Source organism: Phodopus roborovskii, unplaced genomic scaffold (genome assembly GCF_943737965.1).
Source record: "Phodopus roborovskii unplaced genomic scaffold, PHOROB, whole genome shotgun sequence".
NCBI classification, from domain to species: domain Eukaryota; kingdom Metazoa; phylum Chordata; class Mammalia; order Rodentia; family Cricetidae; genus Phodopus; species Phodopus roborovskii.
Window position 1 is genome coordinate 8733239 of NW_026126515.1, and position 26522 is coordinate 8759760.

A 26522-nucleotide genomic window follows, 5' to 3' on the forward strand; every position below is an offset into this window, starting at 1 on the left:
CTATCTCTCACAGTCCTTTTGCTTCTTCCAGCATGCTCCTTGAGTCTTAAATGGAGTGATAGAGATGGTCCATCCAAGGCCAAGTATTCAACGGGTACGTATTTTCAGCACTTTGATTGTCATCTATCTCTGCATTAACCATTACCCACTGCGGAAAAACAACCAAAAAGAGCACTCCTGTGTCATAGGTTGAGAGCGGCACTAGTCTATGGGTGTAACCATAAATATTTAGAAGGCAGTTTAACTGCATCTCTATTTAACCAAGCATAAATTTCCCCACTAGGGCCTGTGACCTCCCCGGCCATAGGCTTTTGGCCAAGTTTACTAAGCCAGGTATGTTTTCTCTCCCACGGAGCAGGGCTCAAATCCAATCAGAAAGCTCTTGGGCTCTCACTACTTTTGTCACTATTGCATGATGGGCAAATCTTGCCTGGCATGTGATATTGTAGCACCCAGGGTCCGCAGCAAGGTAAGGCTCTTGGTGATTTCTCCCTCCCAGCAGCTTGCACAGCACCTTCTGGGACTGTGCTGTAATCACCAGGGAAGATGCTTCCCACCCAGCTCTAGTTTGATTTCTCTGTATTTTGTTTCCAAAGCCTATGATGTCTTCAGCACTAGGTTTTCACAATCTAGTTTCTTGTGGAGACATAAATTCAACTTTGGGTGTTATTCCTCAGGCAATGTCTACTTTTCTTTTTTGGTAACATAATATTGTTTTTAAATCTTTTTGAAAAATTCATACAATAGATTTTGAGCACACCCACCTCCCACTAGCCACATGACTGCTTCAAGATCTACCCCAACCTCCCTAACCTCTCTCCCCTCTTTTCTGAGACAGGGTCTCACTGTGTAGCTCTGGCTGGCCTAGAACTCACTATAGACCAGGCTGCTGTCCTTGAACTCACAGAGATATACCTGCTTCTGCCTTTCTAGTGCTAGACTTAAAGGTTTGAACCACTGTAACCAGCATTTTTTTTTTTTTAAATAAACTACTGATTGCAATTCGTGCAGCCCATACACTTAGAGAAGCTTTGGTCTTTCCACTGGAAAGTGTGGTTGGCCTACTAGGGGCCTGCATTCCTAACAAATACAGACTCCCATCCCCTAGAAACCATAACTATGAATAGTTCCTCTGCTAGAGGTGGGTACTCATGAGCTCCTCCCCACTCCATGCTAGGGCATTGACTGGATGGGTTTTGTGTAGATCTTGAGCAGCTGACAACAACTGCTGTGAATTCTTGAGTCAGCAGTCCTGTCATGCCCAGGTGACACTGTTTTGTTCTAGACCTTCCAAACCTCTGGCCCTTATAATCTTTCTATCCCTATTTTTGAGATAGGTCCCCGGGCCTTGGTGGCTGGAGATGGGTGGGTTGCTCTCATATGACTGAGCACGCCACTGATGTTTATTCTCTGCATTTTGGCTACTTGGTCAACCATGGTTCACACAAAGAGTTGTTTGTTCTGAAGTGGGGTCTCCTACTGGGACTTGGGGGTTTCCAAGGCTAGGCTGGCTGGATAGTGTATCGCGGTAAATAAGGATCAGGATAAACAAATAGGCCGAATAGATGTTTATTCAGGGAGAAATAACTTACAACCTAGACAGATGAACACCAGGAAAATCAACCCGATCCTCTCCTGTCCGAGTCACGTCAGAAAGCTATCGCCTTTCCTGGCCCCCTCCGACCTCCTTCCACAGGTCACTCCGCCCATGGCTCCACCCCCCCAATGGTCGTGGTCAGTGCCACAGAACTATCTCACTACAATAGTGAGCCCCAGGGATCCATTTGTCTCTGCCTTCTCAGACAACCCCCCCACCCACCTGTTACCTAAAGAGTTACCTAAAGAATCAGATGCCCACTGAGTCATCTTGTCATTCCTACTTTTGATTTCTTTTTCAACTTACTTCTGCGTTGTATGATTTTGATGCCAGCACTTGGAAGACAGTGGCAGACAGATCTCTGTGAGTTTGAGGCCAGCCTTTTCTGGCCTACAGCTTGAGTTCCAGTTCTAGGACAGCTATGGATATGTAGAGAATAAGATTTAACAGGATGGAACGGGACAAGGCCTTTCTTTTCCATGTGGAAGTCAAAGAAGGAACATGGGCTTTGGTTCACATTAGCTTTGTTCTAGTGGTACTAGCATAGTACTCAAGGCCAGAGCCCAGAGAATCATAAAAATAGGCAGTCTGAGTTCTTCGTATCTCCAAGCACTCCAGCTACATCAACTTGCCTTGGAGTTTCTGTTGCTTGCAACTGCTCAAAGCACCCAAAATGTATCCAGGAGCTATCTGAAATGCTCAGTGAAAATACATTCCCTTCATGTAAAGGAAAACCATTACCATAAAACTATTAATTTTATTCCTCCAGTCACCAAGCTACAATAGAGACATGATGACAGTTATAGCTAACATTTACCTAGAGAAGAACTGTCTCCGGGAAAGAATAGATAATATATCATAATTTAATCATTTCATTCAGTGGCCATGACCTCTAAGAAATGTGACTTGCTTGTTCGCTATTTGTGCTTTTGAGACAGGGTCTCATTTTGTATTCCTGATATATTCCTGGAATTCACTATTTAGCCCAGGCTGGCATTGAACCAGAGGCAAAACTCCATATTTAGCTTTCCAAGTACTGGGCTCACGGTGTGACCCACCAAAAAGAAACCATTCATTCCTCTGTGTTAAAAATGAGGAGACAGGCCCAGAGAGATTCCACAACTCTCCCAAAGCAGTACAGCTGATAGAAATTAAAGACAGGCTGGCTCCCACACACTTCTCAGATGCTCTTTTCATTAGGACTCTTTATTAAATCTGGCAAATTAAAAGTGTTCAGAAGGTTGCGCTGGGTGGCGAACTGATTATATGACCAGTTACGGATTTCTTGCTGGTTGTGGCTGCACATCCTTAATCCCAGCATGCAAAAGCCAGATAGTGAGACCCTGTCTCAAAAACAGAAACATTTTAGGGAAAAAGGAAATTTCCTCATTACTCTCATTACTGTTAGGGAAGTGCATTTATAAAACCCTTTGGTGTGGAAGGGGGTTTGGCAGTACTAAGTACTTGAAAAAAATGTTTATATTCCCTCCCTTACTCCCTCCTCCTCCTGGTTTTTTTTTTTTTTTTTTTTTTTTGAGACAGTGTCCTTTGATACAAAACCTTGGCTGTCCTGTAACTCACTATGTAAAACAGGTTGGTTTCGAACTCACAGGCATTCACCTGCCTCTACCTTCCAAGTGTTGAAATTAAATGTTATATTCTCTTTTTAAAGATGGCTGAGTTGATACATTGTTTATGATTCCTTAAAGCCACTGGAGATTAAAATAGCAAAGCAGCCAATCTATTTAGTCATAGAAGTCAGGAAGTGGTGGTACACATCTTTAATCTCAGGACTCAGGAGACAAAGGGAGATGGAACTCTCTGAGTTCAAGGCTACCCAAGGCTACACCATATTGAATCAGTCTATAAGAGTACCAGAGCTCATGCCTTTAATCCCAGGACTCATGAGAGGTATTTAAGACAAGAATAAGCTCTCAGAGCTGGCATTCATTCTCCAGCCACATGGAGGAAAGGCAGCATTTTGAGGCTTGGTCATGGAGACAGGATCAGCCCTTTCAGCCCCAGGTAGAGATACTTGATGGGAGATGTCATTCTGTAAATATGTTTCTCTTATTGGTTAATGAATAAGGCACTGTTGGCCAATAGGTAAGCCAGATAGGCGGGACTAGGAGACTAGGAGGAGAGAGGAAGTAGTGGAGGGAGGGATCCAAGATGGAGGACGGAGAGAGAGGAATGCCAGTCCCTCTCTCCAGTAAGATAAGACCACATGGAAGTACTTAGATTAATAGAAATGGGTTAATATTTAAGACAGAGCTAGCCAATAAGAAACTAGAAACTGGCTTACAGCTTTATATCTATTACAGTGTCTCTGTGTGTTATTTGGGGCTGGCGTGGCGGTGGGACCAGACTGGTGGGAAAAAACTACTCATAACAGGTACTGGCTTGGATGCTTTGCTTCTCTGGTCTTCAGCTTGAAGCTTGAACCCCAAGCTTCTGTCTTTTATTTTGTGTTACATATGGGGTCTTTGCTATGTTGGCATTATAGTTCTGGAAAAATCTCTATATGTACTAACCCGGCATTTTGGCTTCTGTGGTTCTGCTTCTGGCTAACTATTCTTGCTAACTGAACTATGTCAACCAAGGATGTGGTTTTGTGTTTGAAAGTTCACCCTGAAAAAGGCTCAGGGCACACAGGGATCTTGAACAGTAGCTGGCTAATAAAGACTCATTATTGGCTTAAGCCCATGCCTGAGTAGTGTTCTCTGGTGGATAGCACACAACACCAGCACAGCAGGTCACACAAAACCAATGGAGAACACCTAACCTTGTGGCATGCACTCACCCAGATGTATAGACAAAAAATAAAGAGGATTGAATCAATAAATATTAGAATCTAAAAACAGAATTACAAACATTAAGAACAATATGGGGGGGGGGGGCTGGAGAGATGGCTCAGCAGTTAAGAGCACTGGCTGCTCTTCCAGAGGTCCTGAGTTCAGTTCCCAGCAACCACATGGTGGCTCCCAGCCATCTATAATGTGATCTGATGCTTTCTTCTGGCCTGCAGGTGCACATGCAGATAGAGCACCATATACATAAAATAAGTAAGTCTTTAAAACAAAGAATACTATTTTGGTACTTTTAGTGACAAGACATAGTATGTATTTCTTGAATTAAGCAGATTACAAAATAATATTCATAGCAGGATATACGCAGTAGATACCATTTTAAAGGTTAGAAGGGTATGCTGTAAAATGATAAAAGCGATTATCTCTGAAAGGTAGGATTATGAATATCCTAAGATGTATTTTCTGAAATTAAAAGTCTTTTTTTAACACGAACCTGTAGACTATTTGATATATGAAAAGTCTCAAACCTACTCAAAGGCTGGGAAACTAGGATGTAGCCAACATTAACAACATTAAAATTATTTACTTGTATATGATTGTTTTGCCTGCTTGTATGTCTGCAGACCACATGTGTGCCTAGCACATGAAGAGGTCAGAAAATGGCATTAGATCCTCTGGGACTAGAGTTACAGATGGTTGTGAGCTGCCCTGTGGGTGCTAGGACTTGAACCCAGGTCCTCTGTCAGAGCATTATGTGCCCTAAACCACTGAACCATCTTTCCAGCATCCCCCTTTATTTATTTGCATTCACTATTTTATCAAAGAAGCTGAGTCATTTGACTTGTAGAGTTTCCCACAGCTTTGATTTAGTAACTTCTTATTTATTTATTTATTTATTTATTTATTTATTTATTTATTTATTGTGTGCTCACACATGTACATGTCATAGTATATATGTGGAGGCCACAGGAATTCCTTCTATCCTTCCAGTATGTGAATCTTGGGTATCAAACTTGAGTTGTCAGGCTTGGTGGGAAGGGTCTTTATCCTCTGAGACATCTTGCTGGTCAGTCATCTAACAGCTTGAGGCTATTCAACACTTTGTATAGAATTCTGTCTGTTTTACATAGATCCTTCATTAGTTACAGGGAGCAGATAACATTCAGAGATTTGCTTTGTTTGGGCAGTGAGGTGGGACAAGGCTAAAACAATGTGGGGATGTTTGCAGCTTTTTGAAGGATCAGAGGGCTTGCTAGCTATCACTTAGGGTTGATTTTACGTCTGTTAATCATTAAGGATTGCAAGTTGGTGATGGTCTAATTCTGTCATTTATTTCCCCCTTTTCAATTGGAATACTTCTTTAAAGGAAAAAGTTTCAGCAACACATAGTGGCACATATCTGAGCATCTAACACTAGAAAGACAGAGGCAAGAGGATCAAGAGTTCAGTGCTAGCCTTGGATACATGAGATCCAGTCTCAAAACAAACAAACAAAACAACAACCTGTCAACCAACCAACCAGTCAGAAGAAAGAATCCTGCATAAATTTCCTTTCATCAACTATTCTATTGCCTCTCAAAGTAGAGCACAAAGGAAAAGTTTTTGGTTCTCTTTAATAACCACACTTTCAATGTTTATATACATAAACTATATGATCTGTAAAATAAATACATAGACATTTTTGTGTGTGAGGTACTGGTGATTGAACCTGGGACTGTATACGTTACAGACAAGTGCTTTACCACTGATTGGCATCTCCAACCCTCTGCTGTGGTGATGAGTATCAAACTCAATCAGCCCTTTGCATGTCAAGTATTTCACACCGTGGTGAACTTCTGTGGCCGTGACCAAGCACCTGCCATACACAAGTTAGAGGAGGGAAGATTTAATTCCCAGTTTGAGATGGTTTGGTCCACAGTCACCTGGCTGCATTGCTTCCAGTCCCTGCATAGTGAGGCAGAACAGCAAGGCAAAGAGCATATGGTACAAGAAAGTGGGTTGCCTCTTGGAGGACAGGAGAAAGGGGTGAGGATGAAGGCATTCTATGCAAAGGCATGATTCCAATGGTCCTCCACAACAAGGCTTCACTTCAACAGTTCCACTACTTCTCCGAGTCCATCAGTGTGTGAAACCACCGATGAATCAGAGACCTCAAGAACCAGTTATACGCATCCAGAGCTATGCTTGGTGAACCTCCTAGGTGACTCCCAGTGCAAGCAAGCTGACATTCAAGATTAACATCACAAACACTGAGCCACGTTCCCAGCCCCCAGCCCAGGTTTTAAAAGTAATTATGTGGTTTCCTAGCAGCTCTCAGAGGTGACTGATTATTTTTGTATCATTATGAACTCAAGGAGTTGAAAATAGTTAACGTGTTTTAATCCATTCATGGTTTTTAGCTCACTTAACATAAATTATCTCACTGTTTTGTTGAATTGTTGAGAAAGTGCTTTTCTGTGTAGCCCTTCTTGCTGTTATTCGACACGCGGGGTCATTTAGTTCCTTTTGTAATGTTTAAATCATACTCGTCTATGTGTGTGTACTTGTGTACGAGGGCAGGAATACAAGTGCCATGGTCACGTGTGAGGTCGGGAGACAGCTTGTGGACATCAGCTCTCTCACCACCTGACCGTCAGGCATCAGCCTTTACCTACTACACCAATTCACTGTCCCAGTTCCTTAAAAAATAATTAGGGCCAGAGATATGGCTGGGGAGATAGACATTTACCATGTAAGCCTGACAACCTGACTTCAATCCCCGAACCCACTTTAAAGGTTGAGGAGAAAACTCACTACACAAAATTGTGCTCTGACCTCCACATGCTCACTATGGCGCGCAGACCAGCGCATGCATGCAGCGTCCTTGGCAGCCAGAAGAGGGGGGTCTGATCCCCTTGGACTGATGTTACAGATGGTTGTGAGCTGCTACGTGATGAATGAACATGGAAGTAGTTGATACATACCACTGTGATTCTAGTTCTTGATTAAAAAAAAAAAAACCTTAAAAATGTATTAGCTGGTAATCTGTGCTTACTGTCAAATGTAAGAATCTGCAATTTGGAATTTAGCAAAAGGGGCATGAGAGATGATGCCAAAGCCCATTTGTCCCTCCTTCTGCAGAGATGCCAACCTACCCACCTGCAGCCATCAACACATAGACCCTTTCCTCTCTCAGGATGCCAATGGCCTCAGCGTGACTCACATTTCCAATTACCTGTCTCTCCTAGTGAGAGAGCCCTTGCTGTTTGCTCTGTCCTCCTTTCCTGGCAGCGGAAGGCTGGTATGAGACTTAATTTCCCAAGACAACTAAAAAAGACACTAAAGTTCCTAGTCTGCATCTCACATGAGCCTGGTTCTTCTTTGGCTGCAGAGGGTCCAGGAAGACAAAGCAGCTCTCATCACTTATGATGGTTTTTCTGCTTCTAATTACAGAACACATTTAGCTATTGTCCTCTAATTGCTCACTGAAGTTGCATTTGGCCAATTCCCCCCCCCCCTTTTTTTGGGGGGGGGCAAAGGCCTGGTTTTTTCTTTCTTCTTTCCATCCTTTTTTCTTTCCTTTTCCTTCCTTCCTTCCTTCCTTCCTTCCTTCCTTCCTTCCTCCCTCCCTCCCTCCCTCTCTCCCTCCCTCCCTCCTTTTCTTTCTCTTTCTTTTTGAGACAGGGTTTCTCTATCCCTGGCTGTCCTGGAATTCACTATATAGACCAGGCTGTCCTCAAACTTACAGGGACCCACCTGTCTCTGCCTCTTGAGTGCTGGGATCAAAGGTGTGTGCCACCACTTCTGGGAAAGCCTTGTTTCTGATGTTTCCCCTGACCCACCTGCTTTTTCCCCTCTCCCTCTCTCTTTTCTGCCTTGGTCCATTGCCACACCAGAGCCTCATCTTTCTTTTGATGGACAGAAGGACATGGTAGCATTTTTGGAGAAGCCACTTCACTTCCTCTAGTGGTTCTCTGTGGCTTGACAGTTCATTTTGCCAACTCGATGGGGCTTAGAAACATCATGAACACAAACTCCTAGGCATGTCTGATGGACTTTGTAGATTAGGTTAATGGAGGTGGGAAGATCTACTCTAAATGTAGATGATCTGCTCTAAATTAACCATCTAATAGGCTGAACAAAGGTGCAAGAAAGAAGATGTCAGGCTTACCATGAAGGCTGGAAGAGCCCTTGGAGTTTTACCTATGAAATTCTTTTGTTTTACAAGAGAAGACCCTGAGACCCAGTGGTCAATCAGTAGTGTGGGCAGGGTTGGTACTCAATTCTCCAATACCCGTTTGTTCTTTAATTCGTGAGGTATGGTCAATGACTGGCCAGTTAGAAAGAATCACCATTTGTCATTTTGGTCAGTTCTTATTAAAATGGGCTGAAGATCTGAGGGTGTAATTTTCTTTGGCTTTAGATATTTGTCTCTCTTTCTGAATTCATCACTGGTCAGAGTGGGCTTCCCATCCCAGGGGGCAGTCTTGGACTTGGTCTCAACTTGGTGTCTATGGGGTGGCCTTGTACAAATCTTAGGTCTCAGGACCATATTTTGCTCAACTGTAAAATGGGAGGTAATGATGATAGTGACAGCATGTATCATGAAGAGTAAATGTAGAAATATACTAAGCATTCAGGCTACATTGAATGTATACAAATATATACATATTAATCCCACTCCAAAACATTTGTTTAGGATTCTGATTCACACGGGATGCTGAGCAGAGAGCTCAGTTGGGTAAAGTGCTTGTCTTGAAAACATGAGCACCTCCATTTGATCCCCAGACCCCCACATCCCACCTCCAAAAGCCAAGTGTGGTAGTGAAAATTTGTAATCCTAGCGCCAGGGAGATACCCACAGAGGGATTCCAAGAGCTTGTTGGCCAGCTACCCGGCATACTTGTCCAATTGCAGACCTATGGGATTTTGTCAACTAAGGGGTGGTGGCAACTAAGAACAGACATTGAGGTTGTCCACAACTGCTACATGGACACACACTCATTGTAAACTCCCAGCATGTGCACCTTCACATACAGATATGCATTTGCAAAAGCACAAACACAGAAGAATTCATATAGCTCTTGTAATTGAGATGGGTGAACTATTTTCACGAGGGGGTTTTCTTCTCAGGACAGATGAGGACAGGGATATTCCCAGGTGCTGTGGGGTTCCTAAGCTTGATAATTGTGATATTCTAACCTGCAGGTCAGAAATTCTAGATTACTCCCTGCATTGGTTGGTTTTGTGTGTCAACTTGACACAAGCTAGTGTCATCAGAGAGAAAGGAGCCTTGGTTGAGGAAATTTCTCTATGAGTCCCAGCTGTGAGGCTTTTTGTTAAGTAGTGAGCAATGAGGGAGGGCCCAGCCCAATGTGGTGGAGCCATCCTTGGACTGGTAGTCCTGGGTTCTATAAGAAGGCAGGCTGAGCAAGCCACATGAAGCAAGCCAGTAAACAGCACTCCTCCATGGACTCTGCATCAGCTCCTGCCTCTAGATTCCTGCCCTGTTTGAGTTCCTGTCTTGATTTTCTTCGATGATGAACAGCAATGTGGAAGTGTAAGATGAAGAAATCCTTTCCTTCTCAACTTGCTTTTGGTTTCGGTTCTTTGTTGCAGCAATACTGATTCTTTTCAGATATCAAAAACACATTCCTTTATCTCAGAACAGCTTGACCACACTGTAGGGCAGGTTGGACCGATGTCCATGATATAGACTAGGTGCCTAGAAATTGTCCAGACCCAAGATGGTCCCTGTCCTGTCCTCTGGGCCCTGGGCATTTCCAGCCCTCACACACCAGTGCAGTTGGGGTGGGGACTGGCATGTGGATGTCACAGCACCCTCTGAGGGAGCTGGATTGTGACCAGCTTGGGTCTGAGCTTCAGGTAGTTCCTGCTGGGACTTTCTGTCCTGGGCAGGTATTGACACAAGCCTTCTTAGCACTGAAGGTCACACTGGCTTTGCTACTCTCAGCACAGGCTCTTTGTTCTTTCCTTTGCCCCAGAACACAGGTATCTTAATTAGGGTTTTTTATTGCAGTGAAGAGACACAATGACCATGGCAACTCTTACAAACAAACAAACAAACCCCCATTAAGTTGAGGGTGTCTTGCTTACAGTATCAGAAGTTCAAGCCATTATGGTCACAAAGGGGAGCATGACAGTGTGCAGGCAGATGTGGTGTTGGGTACATCTTGGCCAGAAAGTGTCAGGAAGTCAAATGAATCCCATTGAGTAAGGCTTGAGAAAAAGACCCCCAAAGCCCACCCCCATAGCGGCACACTTCCAACAGAAGGTGTGGCCCAGATGAAAGGTATGATCTCCAGCCTCAAGGTCTGGATTAAATGTGTGTGTCACCCAGCCTCCTCCAACAAAATCACACTTCTTCAACAAGGCCACACTTCTTAATATCCTAATAATGCCACTCACTATGAATTTATGAGGACCAAATACATTCAAGCTACCTCACTAGTGAACAGAGTTTCCTCATCACTTCCTCTACAGCCTCAGAGGAACCCTGTGCTTTGAGTCTTCTTGCAGATGCTTCTCTTCTGGAACAGAGACATATAGAATCTTTATTTTTTTTCTTATTTTACATAAGGATCCCAGTTCCCTCTCGCACCCTCCCTCTCTTTTTCTCTCCTTCCCATGCCCCCCATCCCATCCCATCCCATCCCATCCCATCCTATCCCCCCCCCCCATTCCACAGGGAGGGTGATGCCTTCCAGGAGGGATCAACAAAATCTGTCAAGTCATTTGGAGTAGGGACTAGGCCCTCCCTCCTTCCTCCAGGCTAAGGGAGTATCCCTCCATGGGGAATGTGCTCCCAAAAGTGTGCCCCAGGGATACATCCTGGACACATAGAATCTTGGATGAAACCCTAAATACACTCACCAGCCTCAGGTTTCCCTGCTGCAGAAGCCTAGCAGGGTCTCGGGAAGATTCTGAAATGTTCCCCTTCTGGCTTTGGTTGCTTAGTTGCATTTTCTATTGATCTTCTCTGGTCAGATCCCTTCCTGGTTTAAAACCCGCCAGTGGATTCCTATCACACATTGATTAAAATCTAAACCCTTCAAGCTCTATGTGGTGTAGCCCAGGCCGACACTTCCCACCTTCTTGTGCACAACTGTCTTTGCCTCAGTCATACCGAGTTCCTTTCAGTTTCTCAAACACACCAACCTTTCCTCCCTCTTTGAGCTTTTACACTTGCTGTTACTGCTGTCTGGAACATTCTTAGCCCTCTCCCTCCAAGGCTGGCTACCTCACTGTCAGGTTGTAGTTTCCTCAGAGACATCTTAGCTGACAATGCTATCCAAAGTGGGGATCAGTGGCCTCTGCCCAGGTTCTCTCTGTCACACTCCTGCTTCTATCCTCCCTAGTGTTTATTACAGCACATGCCTATCCTGTTATTTCTTTATCTTTTTCTTTCCTTCTCCACCTTTGCCCAAGGATGCCTCTTCTCACCATTCTGCCTTCATCATGGAATAGTGACTGATGTCAGACACCATGGATCCTAATCCTCGCTATCCTAGAATTTCTATTCTAGCAGTGGATAGACAAAACCATTTGAAGAAATGAATGATATCATTTCAAGTAAAAAATGCCATAATAAAATGTTACAAAGGGGGTAGAGTAAGTCTCAGAGAACGTGGGGGTGGCTGGGCAGTTGTAAACAGGGATGGTGTCCTAGTTAGGTTTCCATTGCAATGATAAAACACCATGACCAAAAGCAACGTGGAGTGGAAAGTGTCTGTTATCCAGGTCAGTCAGGGCAGGAGCTCAAGGCAGGAACCTAGAGGGAGGAGTTGATTCGAAGGGCCTGGAGGGGTGCTGCTTACTAGTTTGCTACTCCTGGTTTGCTCAGTTTGCTTTCTTACAGAATCCAGGACCACTAGCCCAGGAAGTACTGCCCACAGTGATATGTCCAGTGCCTGCAGATCAAGATGTAGAACTCTCAGCTCCTTCTCCAGTACCCTGTCTGCCTGATCACTGCCATGAAGATAATGGACTAAACCTCTGAAGCTGTACTCCAGCCCCAATTAAAGGTTTCCTTTTATAAGAGTTGCTGTGGTCATGGTGTCTCTTCACAGCAATAGAAACCCTACCTAAGACAATTGGCCTGGTGAAATCATCCATGGGTCTTTGGGGGGTTATTGAGGTTCAGACCCCAAATTAGACTCTAAAATAAGAATTGTGTGTGTGTGTGGGGGGAGGTCAGGGCTCAGCCACTACTTATTTTAAAAGCACCTCGGTTGCCTGTCAGCTTTGGAATGTCTTTCACTGATTTTTGATTTTTCTGTCTGCTTTGTCTTCTGTGTGTTCTCCTTGGGTGAGACACATTTCCTTCCTTCCTTCCTTCCTTCCTTCCTTCCTTCCTTCCTTCCTTCCTTCCTTCCTTCCTTCATTTCTTCCTTCCTTCCTTCCTTCCTTCATTTCTTCCTTCCTCCCTTCCTTCCTTCCTTTCTTTCTTGTAATTTTCATGAGATTTCAGAAGGGAGAGTGTTTAAGTAGGTGTATTTAATCTATCATGTTTAATTGGGAGTCTGCAAACTTGAAAAATCAATTTAATTAAATTTTAATATGAAAGTTTACACATTCACTATATAAGTTGAAAGTGCTTTACACTTTCTATTCCTCAGTGACAACTAGTGGCCTATAGCACCAACAGTTTCTTAGTTAAACTTACTGTTTAATTATAGCAATCCAAACCAAATTATGTGGTTCCTCCCCACCCCCTCTGCCTCACACACACTAGGCAAATACATTCATTTGCTCTTATCTAGTGTTTGAAATTTTTTTCTTTATTTTCTGTGGTCCTGGGGCTTGAACTCAGGACTCTGGCCATGCATGTGCTGTATGGCTAGGCTCCACCTCCAGCCACTTAAAAATGAAATATCTGTCTTTTGCTCTACTTTGCTCAATCTTTAAAATTTTATAAGTGACTTGATGTTATTATTTTGTCTAAGTTTGTGTGCCTGTGTGTACATGCACATGCACTCATGTTGAAGCACACAGGGGGAGGTTAGAGGGCATCTTGGTGGAACTGAGTCTTTCACCAGTATGTAGTAAGATGATGTAACACATATCACCAGGTGTGTGTAGCAAGCACACATTTACTCACCGAGTGGTCTCACTGGCCTGCTTCTGTTCCAGCTCAATTCTGATTTTGGATGACTTTCTCTGTTCCTGGATTGTTCCCAGACAAGCACCTTTTCCCTGGGGAGTTCCCAGCATACAAGTCACCTTTTAGTTTCCTCTTGGACAGAGTTAGTGCTTTCTTCTTCGTGCCCTATGCCACTTGATTCATACGCACCCTGCAGGCCAGAAGAGGGCACCAGGTCTCACTACAGGTGGCTGTGAGCCACCATGTGGTTGCCGGGAATCGAACTCTGGAAGAACAGCCCATGCTCTCTCCAGATCTTTCTTCAATCTTTATGTGGTCTTTACCCCTCTCTTAAAGTATCCCCCCCCTTTTTTTTTTTGTTGAGATAGAGTCTCTTTATGTAGTTCTGGCTGTCCTGGAACTTGCTTTGTAGACCAGGCTAGTCTTGAACTCACAGAGACCCATCTGCCTCTGTCCCTTAAGTGCTGGGATTAAAGGTGCACTACCACACCCAACAATGTGTTTTTTTTTCCTTTATGATGCTTCTCAATGAAGCTAAATTCTTAAATTTAATACAGTTCCAATTTACCAAGGCTCCCTTTACAATTTGTGCACGTGACTCTTAAGCCCTATCAAACTCATGAGGATGTTTTCCTTTAAACTTACTTTAATTTTCTCGTTGTACTTTTGACTTAAATTAGTTTCTGCATGTGGAGATAGTTAAGGGGTCCAGCAGATAATTAATGTTCAGCTCCTGTCCTGGAACCCCTTATCTTTCCCCAATGATCTGGAATGCCAGCCTACCAGAATCAAGCTTCTGCAGATTTCTGGAGGCTTCTGGGCTTTTTAACAGGTTCCATTCTTCTACCCATGCCTATGTCAATATCACAGTCTTAATTTTCATAGCCTAATTGGAAGTCCAAGTCTTTGAAGCATGTTCTTTAATAATATTTTGATTATTATCCTGTGTTTCCCCGTATAATCTTTAGATTAGCTTGTAAAGGGCCAGGTAAAAATCCTATTGAAAATTTGATTAGAATTACAGATGACAGATGAATCCCCCATTCATTCTTTGTCTTCCCACAGTGGGAACAGCTTCTTATGTTTATAGAATGGGCATCTCATAAATATTTTCAAAGTACATCTTAGAGGTCAATACATCAGGATCACAGATAGCTCAGATCCATCTGACCATTTTTACTATTTAGCAACTATCAGTAAATTTCTTCTTCACCAACTCATTCTAATGCCTACTTAAGATCTACAGTTCTACATTTTCATCCTCCCACTGAATATGAATCCATACCTGATTCCTGAAAAACATTCTGAATAAGATTCTGTTTTGTTCAAGATCCAGCAATTCCACTCTTAGGCACATACCCCAAAGATGCATTTTCATAAAGCAAGGACAACTGTTCAACTATGTTCATAGCAATATTATGTGTAATAGCCAGAACCTGAAAGCAACCTAAATGTCCCTCATCTGAAGAATGGATGGAGAAAATGTGGTACATTTACACAATGGAGTACTACTCATCGGGAAAAAAATGGAATCTTGAAATTCACAGGCAAATGGATGGAATAAAAGAAACCATCCTGAGTGAGGTAACCCAGTCACAAAAAGACAAACATGGTATGCACTCACTCATATATGGATTTTAGACATAGAGCAAAGGATTACCAGCCTACAATCCACACTGCCAGAAAAGCTAGGAAACAAGGAGGACCCTAAGAGAGACATACATGGTCCCCCCAGAGAAGGGGAAAGGGACAAGATCTCCTGAGCAAATTGGGAGCATGGGGGGGGGGAGGGGAGAGGGAGTTAGGAGACAGAGAAGGGGAGAAGAGGAGGGCATGAGGGAGCAGGAAGATTGAGTCAGGGAAAGAATAGAAGAGAGCAAGAAAAGAGATAACCATAATAGAGGGAGCCACTATAGGTTTAAAGAGAAATCTGGCAGTAGGGAAATGTCCATAGATCTACAAAGATGACCCTAAGTAACAATATAAGCAATACTGAAGAAGCTACCTTAAATGCCCTTCCCCAATAATGACATTGATGACTACCTTATATGCCATCCTATAGCTTTCATATAGTAGCTGATGGAAGCAGAAGCAGACATCCATACCTAAACACTGAGCTGAACTCCTGGAATCCAGTTGCAGAGAGGGAGGATTGATGAGAAAGGGGTCAAGACTAGGCTGGAGAAACCTACAGAAACTGCTGATCTGTACAAGGGGAGCTCATGGACCCCAGTCTGATAGTTGGGAAAGCAGTATAGGACCGACCCAGACCCCCTGAACGTGGGTATTAGGAGGACTGGGCAGTCTATGGGGCCTTTGGTAGTGGATCATTATTTATCCCTATTATACGAATGGACTTTGGGAGTCCATTTCATGTAGAGGGACACTCTCTCAGGCTCATGGGGGAGGGCCTAGGCTCTGCTCCAAATGATTTGACAGACTTTGAAGATCCCCCATGGAAGGCCTCACCCTCCCTGGGGAGCAGAATGAGGATGGGATAGGAGTTGGGAGGGGGACAGGGAAGGAGAGGAGGGTGAGGGAATTGGGATTGACATGTAAAACAAGCTTGTTTTTAATTTAAATAAAAAATATTATCATAAAAAAAGAAAAGAAGCTAAAGATAAGTTATTCAGCTTGGCTTTTGACCATGTAAACATTAGAGCAAAGCGAATGTGTGTGGTGGTTATCATCTTGACAGCAATCTAATATCCAGCTATGTTACCATTCAATAGTAGATATCGCTCTGAGGGTATTTAGTCAATAAAAGGTACTTCATCACACACACACACACACACACACACACACACACACACACACACATCTGAGGGTATTTAGTTAATAAAAGGTACTTCATCACACACACACACACACACACACACACACACACACACACACACACACACACAAATTCCGTGTTGGTATCTCAGACAGAGAAATGACAGAGAAAGACTCCGCTGTGGCTCTGGGATGGAGAATGATGGAATTCATTCAAGTGTCAGCACTGCACTGGCTTTGGCTGGTGTCCACGGACTAAGGAACCGAGAACTACAAGTCCCGGCAGGCCGCGCGGCACCGGACCGGCTTTTGTAAGCGCCCGGGTGGCGGAGGCACGGTTTCCTGGAGTTTGGGATCCCGGCTGCGGCGGTTCTGCTTCCCTTCCTTCGGGGTGAGTAGCACCCACGGACCGATCCCAGGCAGAACTCGCTGCGCAGCACGTGGAGCGCGGGGGAGCGGGTGCAGTTGTGGTCCTCACGGCCTGAGCCCAGGCTTTGCAACCCTGGCGAAGCTGGGAGGAAACTCGGGATTGTGACCTTGTCACCCTAGCAGGCGCGATCACGTGGCTCAGGTGACTCCCAGTGCCCCGCCCCCCTCCTCTGCGACTCTGTACCTCGGTGCCCTAGCGGTCGTGGACTTCACTTTGGCGGCCCATCCTTCCGTGCACCGGAGTAGGTGGAGGTGGAGAGGGGCTGCGAGTGGCCCTACCAGAAGTATTCACACCTTGGTGGCCTGTGGGCGCTCACGCAGAGGTAGCTGGGGCGGTGAGCATGGAGTGTTGAAGAGCAGGAGGTTCCCCCTCAGGTCACCTGGGCTTGCAACAGGCGCCAGGCTACTTCTGATCCCCGGGTCTACTTTCCAGATAAAGCTAGCTGATTTGTGGAGAAAAGCCTGCAGAAGACACCTAGTACAGCTTTGTCCCAGACTTGAGTGGCAATTACCAAGTGGGAAGCTTAGCGATTAGTAGGCGCTCAAGAAAGAATTGCTGAGTTGATAGGATTAGATTTTTGTGCTGTCACAATTTTCTTTAAGCGTCTTCTTGTCACTGTAGTTATCAGGCTGTATAGGATGCATCAGAATTGCGTGGAGGGCTTGTTACTATACAGAATTCTGCCCACTCCCCCTTCAAACTTCTGATTCTAGTACGTTATTTGAAGTCTGGAATAGGCATGCCCAACATGAATCCTGGAGATGCGACATTGCTGTCCTGGGGACCATGGTTTGGATGCTACTACTTTATAAGATAAATCCATATATTCTTCATACTTGGTTATGGTTGTGTTTTCTGCTTTTTGCTTTGTCTTTGTTTGCCAGCTTGACTATTGTAGTTGTGCAACCCTTGGGAATTGCTTCACACAGTGTACCCTCCACCCCATTGTGTTACACATGCATATTCATGCAGTTTCTTCATTCCTGTCTTTTTCTCCCCCTGGGTTATATCATAATTTAGCTTACTGTGTTATTTACTTGGTATTTACAGGCCTTATGGTGTGAGATTTTTACCTCTGCTGAGAGAATTTGCATTTCATTTCTTTCCAAATATAACTCCCCCTCATTTTTGTCAGAGAACGGACTGGCGAAAGAGGAGAACGCTTGGTTTTGTCATCCATCTCTGTCTTGTCCAACCCCAGTAGATTGCCTAGGTTTCAATGTCCACCACAGAAAACCACTGGCCGCCCCAAGGCCCAGGCAGTGATTTGTCCATATCAACCTGTTTTGGTGGCGGAGCAGACACCCCTGGATCCAAGCTTCTGCTCCATTGGCTCTTAGCCCTTTGGGCAGATCCTTCCACCTCCTTTCCCCTGCAGAGGGAAACCCCAGAGACAGGCACCCAATGGTCTAGTGCCATTTGTATGACTTGCTTCCTTTGGGAGGCTCCCAAAGGAAGCAAAGGAAGCACCTTTGGGGGGCTCACTCCTCTTATCTGCTGCTTACCCTTTGCTCTTGGCCTTACGCTGTTAGACTCCCTTTCCTGAGATGAACTGAATGGAAGAAGGTTTCTCTTCTGTGCCTTATCTGCTGAGGAACCTTCATGGTAGTTGGGTATTCCTTAACTTAATTAGTATTGAACCAAGCAACTTGTAGCTTTTACACACTAAGAAGTGTAGCTAAAACTCACTCTTGCATTGATCTTTGCCACAATTTGTAGGATGAGGAAGACTATGAGCATCCTCGGGTCAGCTTATTTGTTCTCTCCATGAGTATTTTTGGGTCTTTTCTGGTTTGGAGAGCGTTTTAGAAAATAAAAATAGTGCTTATTTGCTCAATAATCTGTAGGAAGTGGGAGGTAGCTAGGATCACTTTTGGGGAAAATTGAATTGGCTCCCTAAGTGACTTCCCTCGGTGGGGTTTTCTAGTTCACTAGGGGGGTGGTGTGGTAAGTAGGGGTATAATTTCAGGTCTGTATTTTTAGGATGTGACCTGGGAAGGGGGAAGCCAGTAGATGGTAGTTGGAAAGGCCATTTACAGGAAGTGCTTGATTTCATATTTAGTTCTGTCCTTGAGATGGACATTTCTGTTTGACCATCAACTTCCACTTGTCCAACTTCCTGATGTATGGTGTCATGATGAACTGGGGTGTCTCCTCTGGCCCAGGGACAAAGTTCATTCTTCCCATTGATTTGACAATTAAACAGCCACATCAGTGCTTCAGGTCGAATGTCTTATTTCTAGGGAGAAATATTGCTTGATCTTTGACATGTTATTGATTTCCAGAGCTGGAAACACTGCTTTCCACAGGCATCGCTCTATGGGGGCTTGGTAGCAGGTCAGAAGTGATGGTTTCTTTCTGTAGCAACTGTATTTACTTCAAGCCAGTCATAAGGACTTAGTGTCTTGAGGTCCAAGTATCCCCATCAAAGAGATATGTCATAAAAAAAAAAAAGAAAGATGAGGCTGGAGAGATAGCTTATGGAGATGAGCTCAGATGTGTTTCATATCCAGGGATTTTGAGTTTTGTTCCTAGAGCCCACATTGGGTGGCTCACAAATGTGTAACTCCAGCTCTAAGGGATCTGATCTCCATGGGCACCTGTAGAGAAGTTTCTGTTCTACCTGGTCCTGCAGCCTAATAGTCCCAATTTAGCACACAAAGATTTATATTAATTTTTAAACTGTTTGGCTGATGGCTAGGGCTTTTTACTGGCTAGCTCTCTCTTAATTATTAACCCATTTCTATTAATCTAAGTTTTCCCATGTGTTCTTAGCTTACCCGGTAATGCCCTGGCATTCCTTCTGCCTCTATATGGTCCCCCAGGCAGCTCCTTTCTGCCTTCCTCTCCCCATCCTTCTCCTGGTCTGGTGGCCCTACCTATGCTTCCTGCCTGGCTACTGGCCAATCAGTGTTTTATTTATCAATCAATAAGAGAAACATATATACAGAAGGATATTCCCCCATCAGGCACCTGCACACATAGACACAGGCACATACATACACAGAAACATACACAGAGACACACACATACCTAGATATACACACACACAGACAGAGACACACACAGAAATACACATATACAAAGAAACACAGATACACACACAACAGACACATACATACAGAGACACACACAGAAACATATACATGCACAGAAACACACACACACACACACAGAGACACACACAGAAATACACATATACAAAGAAACACAGACACACACACAACAGACACATACATACAGAGAGACACACACAGAAACATATACATGCACAGAAACACACACACACACACACACACACACACACACACACACACAGGCTAAAATAATATTAAAAAGAAAACAAGAACTGGCTGAACATTTGCAGTGGGCAGGCTTGTTCATATCACTTTTTTGCTACTTTACTGGCTGAGCCACCTGGGACCGAACACTTACTCTGTGCCTTCATATCCTCCCTATACTGGAGAGGATGATGCTTGCCTCATCTCTGTGTGAAGTATTAACATGATGAGTGTACCATGTGGGGGATTAAAAGTGCGTGCTGCCCAACCCCACATGTGTGCAGAGGACTCTGTAAAGGTTAGTTATTGCTAATAATGTTATTTAGTGACTACATTTTAGACTCTTGGTAGCCTCAGACCTCCTGAAAGGTGTGTGGCTTTATGAGAGGTAATGTAGGTGAAAGTCAAGGCAAGTAAACAGAACAGACAGGTGATTCATTAGCAGAGGCCTTAATAATGAAAGGTGTTTCTCATCGACAGACATATTTCATGCATGACAGGCCTTTTAAGATATCCCGAGGGAAGCAGCTCATTTATATGTTGAAGACTCTCTGACACCGTATGGAAAACTCCAACTCCAATCTATTTAGATACAATTTGGCTCTTATATCATCTATTTTATGTATTTCAATTCCTACCACTTTTATTACTGAGGATGGGGTTGCCTCCCTGTTCCTTTGATACCTAGAGGTGGTCTCAAGGGTAGGGGAGACTGCAGTCCATCAGGGGCTGCTGTCGGGGATGGTACAACAGGAGGATGGGGTTCGGAGGAGCAGAGGTTGGAAGGTGGTATGGGGGTAACAGGGAGAGAATGACTATTGAGTTGCAGGTCTGGGGTGTTTTCATCTACAGAACTTTGTTGTTACTGGTTCTACACAGGCCTCATGGGGAAATAGTTGATCTGTTCATTGATTAATTCAATGTTTTTGGAACACTTATGGTGTGCTAGGCTAAGGTCTGGCATATTACATCCCGGGGACCGCTTTTGTCCAGGCCCATTGCTTCACGTGCCCTTTTTAGTTGCCTTGCACTAGAATGCAGAGTTGAGTAGTTGTCTCAGAGGTGGGGTATCCCCCAAAGCTAAAAGTAGTTACGGTATGGTCCTTTGTAGAAGAGCTTGCTGGCCTCTGTTCTAGGCAGCGAGATGAGCAAAATGAAACTCTTGGAGTGCGGTATGTGGCATGTTGGAAAACTAGCAAGTTGGATAGAGTGAGTGGAGGCCAAAGTGGAAGGGCTGGAGATCCTTTGAGAAATCTGGAAGACAGATCTGTTAAGACCTTGGTTCTGAGATTATTATTTGCTGAGTGTATAGAAGTGAGTAGTTGGACTTAAGTTTCTAAATACAACTCAACTCAGGGAAGCTGAGTGTGTTGGTGAGTTTGAGGCCAACCTTGTCTACATAGTGAGATCCAGGCTAGCCAGGGCTACATAGACTCTATTTTAAATCAGTCAGCCAATCCACCAGTGAGCCAGTCAACCAGCCAACCAGCCAACCCAATCAACCAACCAACCAACCAACCCAAAACAAACAAACAAACAAACAAACCTACCTACCTACTGTGGGGGGAGAGAATTGCTCTGTCTAATAGCTGACTTACTGTGTTTATCTCTGGTTTGGTCTTGAGGTCTTAGAGCAGTGATTCTCAACCTGTGGGTCATGACCTTTTACAGTGGTTATCTAAGACCATTGGAAAATACAGAGCTTTATATTATGATTCACAACATTAGCAAAATTAAAGTTATGAATTAGCAATGAAAATAATTTTATGATTGGGGGTCACCACCACATGAGGAACTGTATTAAAGGATCACAACATTAGGAAGGTTGAAAAACAGTTTTAGAAAAATGACTGTCTTAGTTAGGGTTCCTATTGCTGTGAATAGACACCATGTCCACGGTAACTGTTATAAAGGAAAATGTTTAATTGGGGCTGGCTTACAGTTTCAGGGGTTTAGTTCATGATCTTCATGGTAGTGTGCTGTCAGGCATGTTGAAGAAAGTGTGTCATTGAGGGTGAGCTTTGAGATTTCAAAAGCCCACACCATACCCAGTCACTCACTCCTGCCTCCTGTCTGCTGATCAGGATGTAAGTTCTCAGCTTCTGCTCCAGCACTATGCCTGTCTACTTACTGCCATGCTCCCCACCATGATTGATGGTCATGGACTAACCCTCTGAAACTGTAAGCAAGCCCCCAGTTAAATGCTTTGTTTCCAAGTTGCCTTGGTTATGGTGTTTCTTCAACATGCCTCTTCAACATGGTTTCTCTTTTTCTAAGGCAGCAGCAAAAGGCAAGGCAATAGAACTCAGTGAAAAGTATCATTGAGTCCATGAAAAGTCTAGAAAGGAGAGAAAGTGAACTGGAGGGATGGCGTGGCAGTAGAGAGTGCTTGCTGCCCTTTCAGAACACCAGATATGGGTTCCTGGGACCCATGTCTAGGGGCTCATAACTGCCTGCAACTGTGGCTCCAGGGACTCTGACATCCTCTTCTGTCTTCCATGGGCATGCAAACACATAGAGATTCATACATATGCACATATATAAAATAAAATCAATTTTGCAAAAAGAAAGGAGAGAAGAAGGACAGGTAGGAAAAATAAGAAGGGTTGGAAGAATTACAATACAGATGTATAAGCTATGTTGAATGTAAGCCTAGAAAGCCAATTATATGCTCTTTAAAGAAATGGTATAAAGGCTAAGTTGAAAGTAAAAGAAAGGAAAAAGATGTGCTTTGTGTATATTTAAAGAAAAGCCTGTGTCTGTATTATGAAGCATGAGTCAAAATAGACTGCAGAGAAATGGAAGACAAGGCTGTTTATAGCAGTAGCTTCCTTGCAGGGAGAAACCAAGTGGCAGAACGGGGCCACAGCAGAAACTTATGAGGTGATGAGCTGCATCTTGCTGCTAGTCTCTGAAGTCTTCGCACTGTTAGAAGGCTTGGTGATGTTCCTTTCTGTCTGGGGCCTGTCCCTTGGCATCTGCTGCTGAGTCAGAGTACTCAGGGATTGCAGAGGAGGTAGTCCAGTGGATGCAGTGTTCCCAAAGAATGTTGGTGTAGCCCCCTGGTGAGTTATGAGTAATGAGGGTAGGGTCTTTCTGCCCAGTGGTATAAGTTTGGTACCCAACAGGACTCCCGGGACTGTATGTGGATAGAGTAGCATCATTCATTCCTCAGGCACACCGCCTAAACTATGTGATTGTAGTAAACATTTTGACTATCAGCTAGGAATGGAGGAACTACTGGCTGCTTCTGCCTATCTACCATTTTGGCAAGGGCCTGCCTACTTCCAACCTGTGCATCAAGGCTAATGGTGCCTGTGCCTGTATGCTGTTGTAATACTAGTGACAAGTGCCAACCATGAGCATTCTTTGCTGCTTTTCCTAGCTAAAAAGCACTCACTTCTGGATCCTTTACCCCTCGACTCTCTGATTCCTACCAGTTCCTGGCAGCTCTGATAGTGCGCTATGTATCTTTTTGCTTCTCCTCTGTCCCATTCTAGAATGTAAGCTCCACATAGGCAAAAACTATTGATTGTTCACCTCTTCTACAGTAGCTGGAACAGCACCTGGTGCTGTCAAAGGAAGGATGCTGGGAGCTGATTTGTACCAGGTGCTACACTAAGCACTGTATGTAATTATTTCACTTCATCTTAATTTTGAGGTTAGGTATTATCTTGTTTTATAAAAGAAGAAACTGAGATCTCATGAGATTAAGAAAATGACACAAGGTCATACGATCTGCGAGCGGCAGAGCTGGGATTTGAATTCTGGAATGACACTCTGTGAAAACCTTAATTGCTAACCTCTCTTAACCTTCCTTTCTTGCACAGGGTCTGGGGACATGGCCAGAAAGGCTCTCAAGCTTGCTTCGTGGACCAGTATGGCTCTTGCTGCCTCTGGTGTCTACCTCTACAGCAACAACTACTTGGACCCTAATGACTTTGGTGCTGTTAGGGTGGGCAGAGCTGTTGCTACGGTAGGTTTTGGGGGTAACAGAGGAGTTGCAACGTTATCTGTAGGTGTTCTATAGGTGTGGCAGGTGGGCATGCTGACATAAATGGAAATGCAGGCATTTCAGCTCTGTCTACAGAGCTACAGGGCTCGGATGTGCACCCTCACAGTTCTGTCCTGTAGCAGCCCATGCCACTCTGCAGCTGAACACAACAAGGTCGTACCAGGCTCCTGCTCTGAAGACTTAGAGGCTCCGTGTCTTATGGTAGTGATGACTCAGAAGGGAAGTGCTCCTGGGAAAATGCCAAGGACAGAAGACTTTGTGGGAAGAAGACTTTCACTGTTCCGTTCTGCCTGCCATCTTTGAGCTTCCTGTCTGCTCTGAGGCGAACTCTTTGGGAGGCTTCCCTCACCACAGGTTCCCACCACCAGAATGTTCCGAAAGAGTGTGGAGCTCAGTGCACATGGACTGAACACTCTGAAATCACAGGTCAAAAGAAATCCATCTCTAGCCAGGCATTGTGGTGCATGCATTTAATCCCAGCACTCTGGAGGTAGAGGCAGGTGGATATCTGTGAGTTTGAGGCCAGCCCGGTCTACAAAGTGAATTCCAGGACAGCCCGAGCTATCACACAGAGAAACTCTGTTTTGAACCACCTTCTCCAAATCCTGCTTTGGAAAGAAAAACTGTCATCAAACTTAATCTCATTCCAGCAAGCTAATCTGGCACTTACATGTTGATTTTTTGGGGCTGGGAGAACTCCATCCATCTCCAAGTAGAGACTCTGATTTGAATATTTGACTTCATATGTTTTCTCTGGTAGTTCAATAGCAATGTCCTTTTGGTGTTATGTCTCTTTAAAATTTTTTATGTAGATTTATTTATTTTATGTCTATGAACATGTTGCTTGCATGTGTATGTATGTTTGTATGCATGTGTACCATGTGTAGGCCTGGTGTTTGGAGGTCAGAAAAGGGTGTCAGATTCACTGGAACTAAAGGTACAGATGATCGTGAGCCACTAGGTGTCGGGAACCGGAACAAAATCAGAATCTATACAAGAGCAGGAAGTCACCTTAGCCACTAACCATCTCTCCAGCACCCACCATGGCTTCTTGACTTACAGCTCTTCTCTCAGACACCGCAATACAGTCTTTGCAGAATAGATTGCCAGCCATGTGCATCATGCTTTTTCTCCTTTGTTGCTGCTGGTGAGCCTAGGTAACAGTTGCTGTTGTGCCCCCATTTGGATATGAATCACGGTGTAGCTTGTTTAGTTTATTTCCTGAGAACTCAGTGTTATCAAGTGTTCTCAAGGGAGGCCCTTGACTCGGTGCCTGTCCTCAAGGAGAAACTGAGTTAAAGAATCAAATAGACAAACGGGCTTTGGAATAGCAGGCTATGGGATATGAAACCATTTCTAACTGTTTACCTAGTGTCCTTTGGGGCCCACTGTTTTCTTTTGTGTTTTGATGGGTGAAAACACACTGTTCCAGCTAAACCCAGCTTTGAAGGAGCCTCTGATCATGGAGCTCTCACATGGATGCATTCAAAAGCAGTCTAAAGCCAGGCACACATCAGGATTGCTGCCGTGGTCAGATGTAGGAGTGAGCATGGGGGTTGGGAGTCAGGATGAGTATCCGGAGGAAGCAGGCTTTGAGTGGCACCTTAGGGATTTGAATAGCCAGAAAGAAGACAGGGAAACATTAGTGGGCACTTTTATAAAACCAGCCACTAATATGTTCATTCTTTCCCTTTTTTCTTTTTGAGACGGGGTTTCTTTGTATAACAACCCTGGCTGTCTTGGAACGCACTCTATAGATCAGGATGGCTTGGAACTCACTGGGATCCACCTGCCTCTGCTTCCCGAGTGCTGGGATTAAAAGCGGATGCCGTCACTGCCCGGCTTTCTTTTCCTTTTTGAGGACAGTTTTATTAGAGTGTAAGGGAAGAAGTTCAGGTTAGGCAAACTGTCAGTCTCAGCTGCCCAGAAGAGGGAAGAGAAAGAAGAACCCATGCCGTCTGAGTTCAGCTGGCATGGAGTCAGCCCCGTGGCAGACAAGCGCCACATGGAATGGGATGGAGCATTAGAAAAGGAGTGAAGACCCCCCCCCCAATAACAGAGAAAGCATACTTGGGTTCCAGCTACCATCTTCAAAAAAAAGACAGTAGGAAAGATAAAATTAATCCCAGCATCCAGGAGGCCTGTGAGTTCGAGGACAGCCTGGTCTGCAGAGAAAGTTCCAGGACATCTAGAGCTGTTACACAGAGAAACTGAGTCTGAAATACAAAACAAAACAAACCAACAAAAAAGGGAGTCTTAGAGTTTCAACTCAGATAGGTGAGAAGACCCACAGTGAGCTGTCCTTTCTCTGAAGGCCTCTGGTCGGAACATCCTGGTCTATTCAGTGAGCAAAACTTGCTGCTAACTGGTGCTCAGCAACTACAGGTGAATGGAATTAGTACAAATGAACACTTTTTTTTTGGGGGGGGGTAGGCATTTGGAGACAGGTTTATCTGTGTAGCCCTGACTATCTTGGAACTAGCTTTGTAGACCAGGTTGTCCTGGAACTCA

The 26522-nt window shown here is 44.3% G+C and overlaps 1 protein-coding gene across 5 annotated transcripts in view; it reads left to right on the forward strand.

The window, feature by feature from the left end:
* The first annotated feature begins 16586 nt into the window (after positions 1-16586).
* The window catches only part of Adck1 (aarF domain containing kinase 1), an 89307-nt gene continuing 79371 nt past the window's right edge, over positions 16587-26522 (forward strand). For 3 of the 5 annotated variants that reach the window (XM_051196116.1, XM_051196119.1, XM_051196120.1), the window contains exons 1-2: positions 16707-16856; positions 23827-23972. In XM_051196116.1, the coding sequence (XP_051052073.1) occupies positions 23838-23972 (135 nt within the window). In that variant the 5' untranslated portion in view covers positions 16707-16856; positions 23827-23837. Of the gene's footprint in view, positions 16677-16706; positions 16857-16921; positions 17038-23826; positions 23973-26522 lie in introns of those variants that run through there. The other 2 variants (XM_051196117.1, XM_051196118.1) reach the window with 2 other exon arrangements.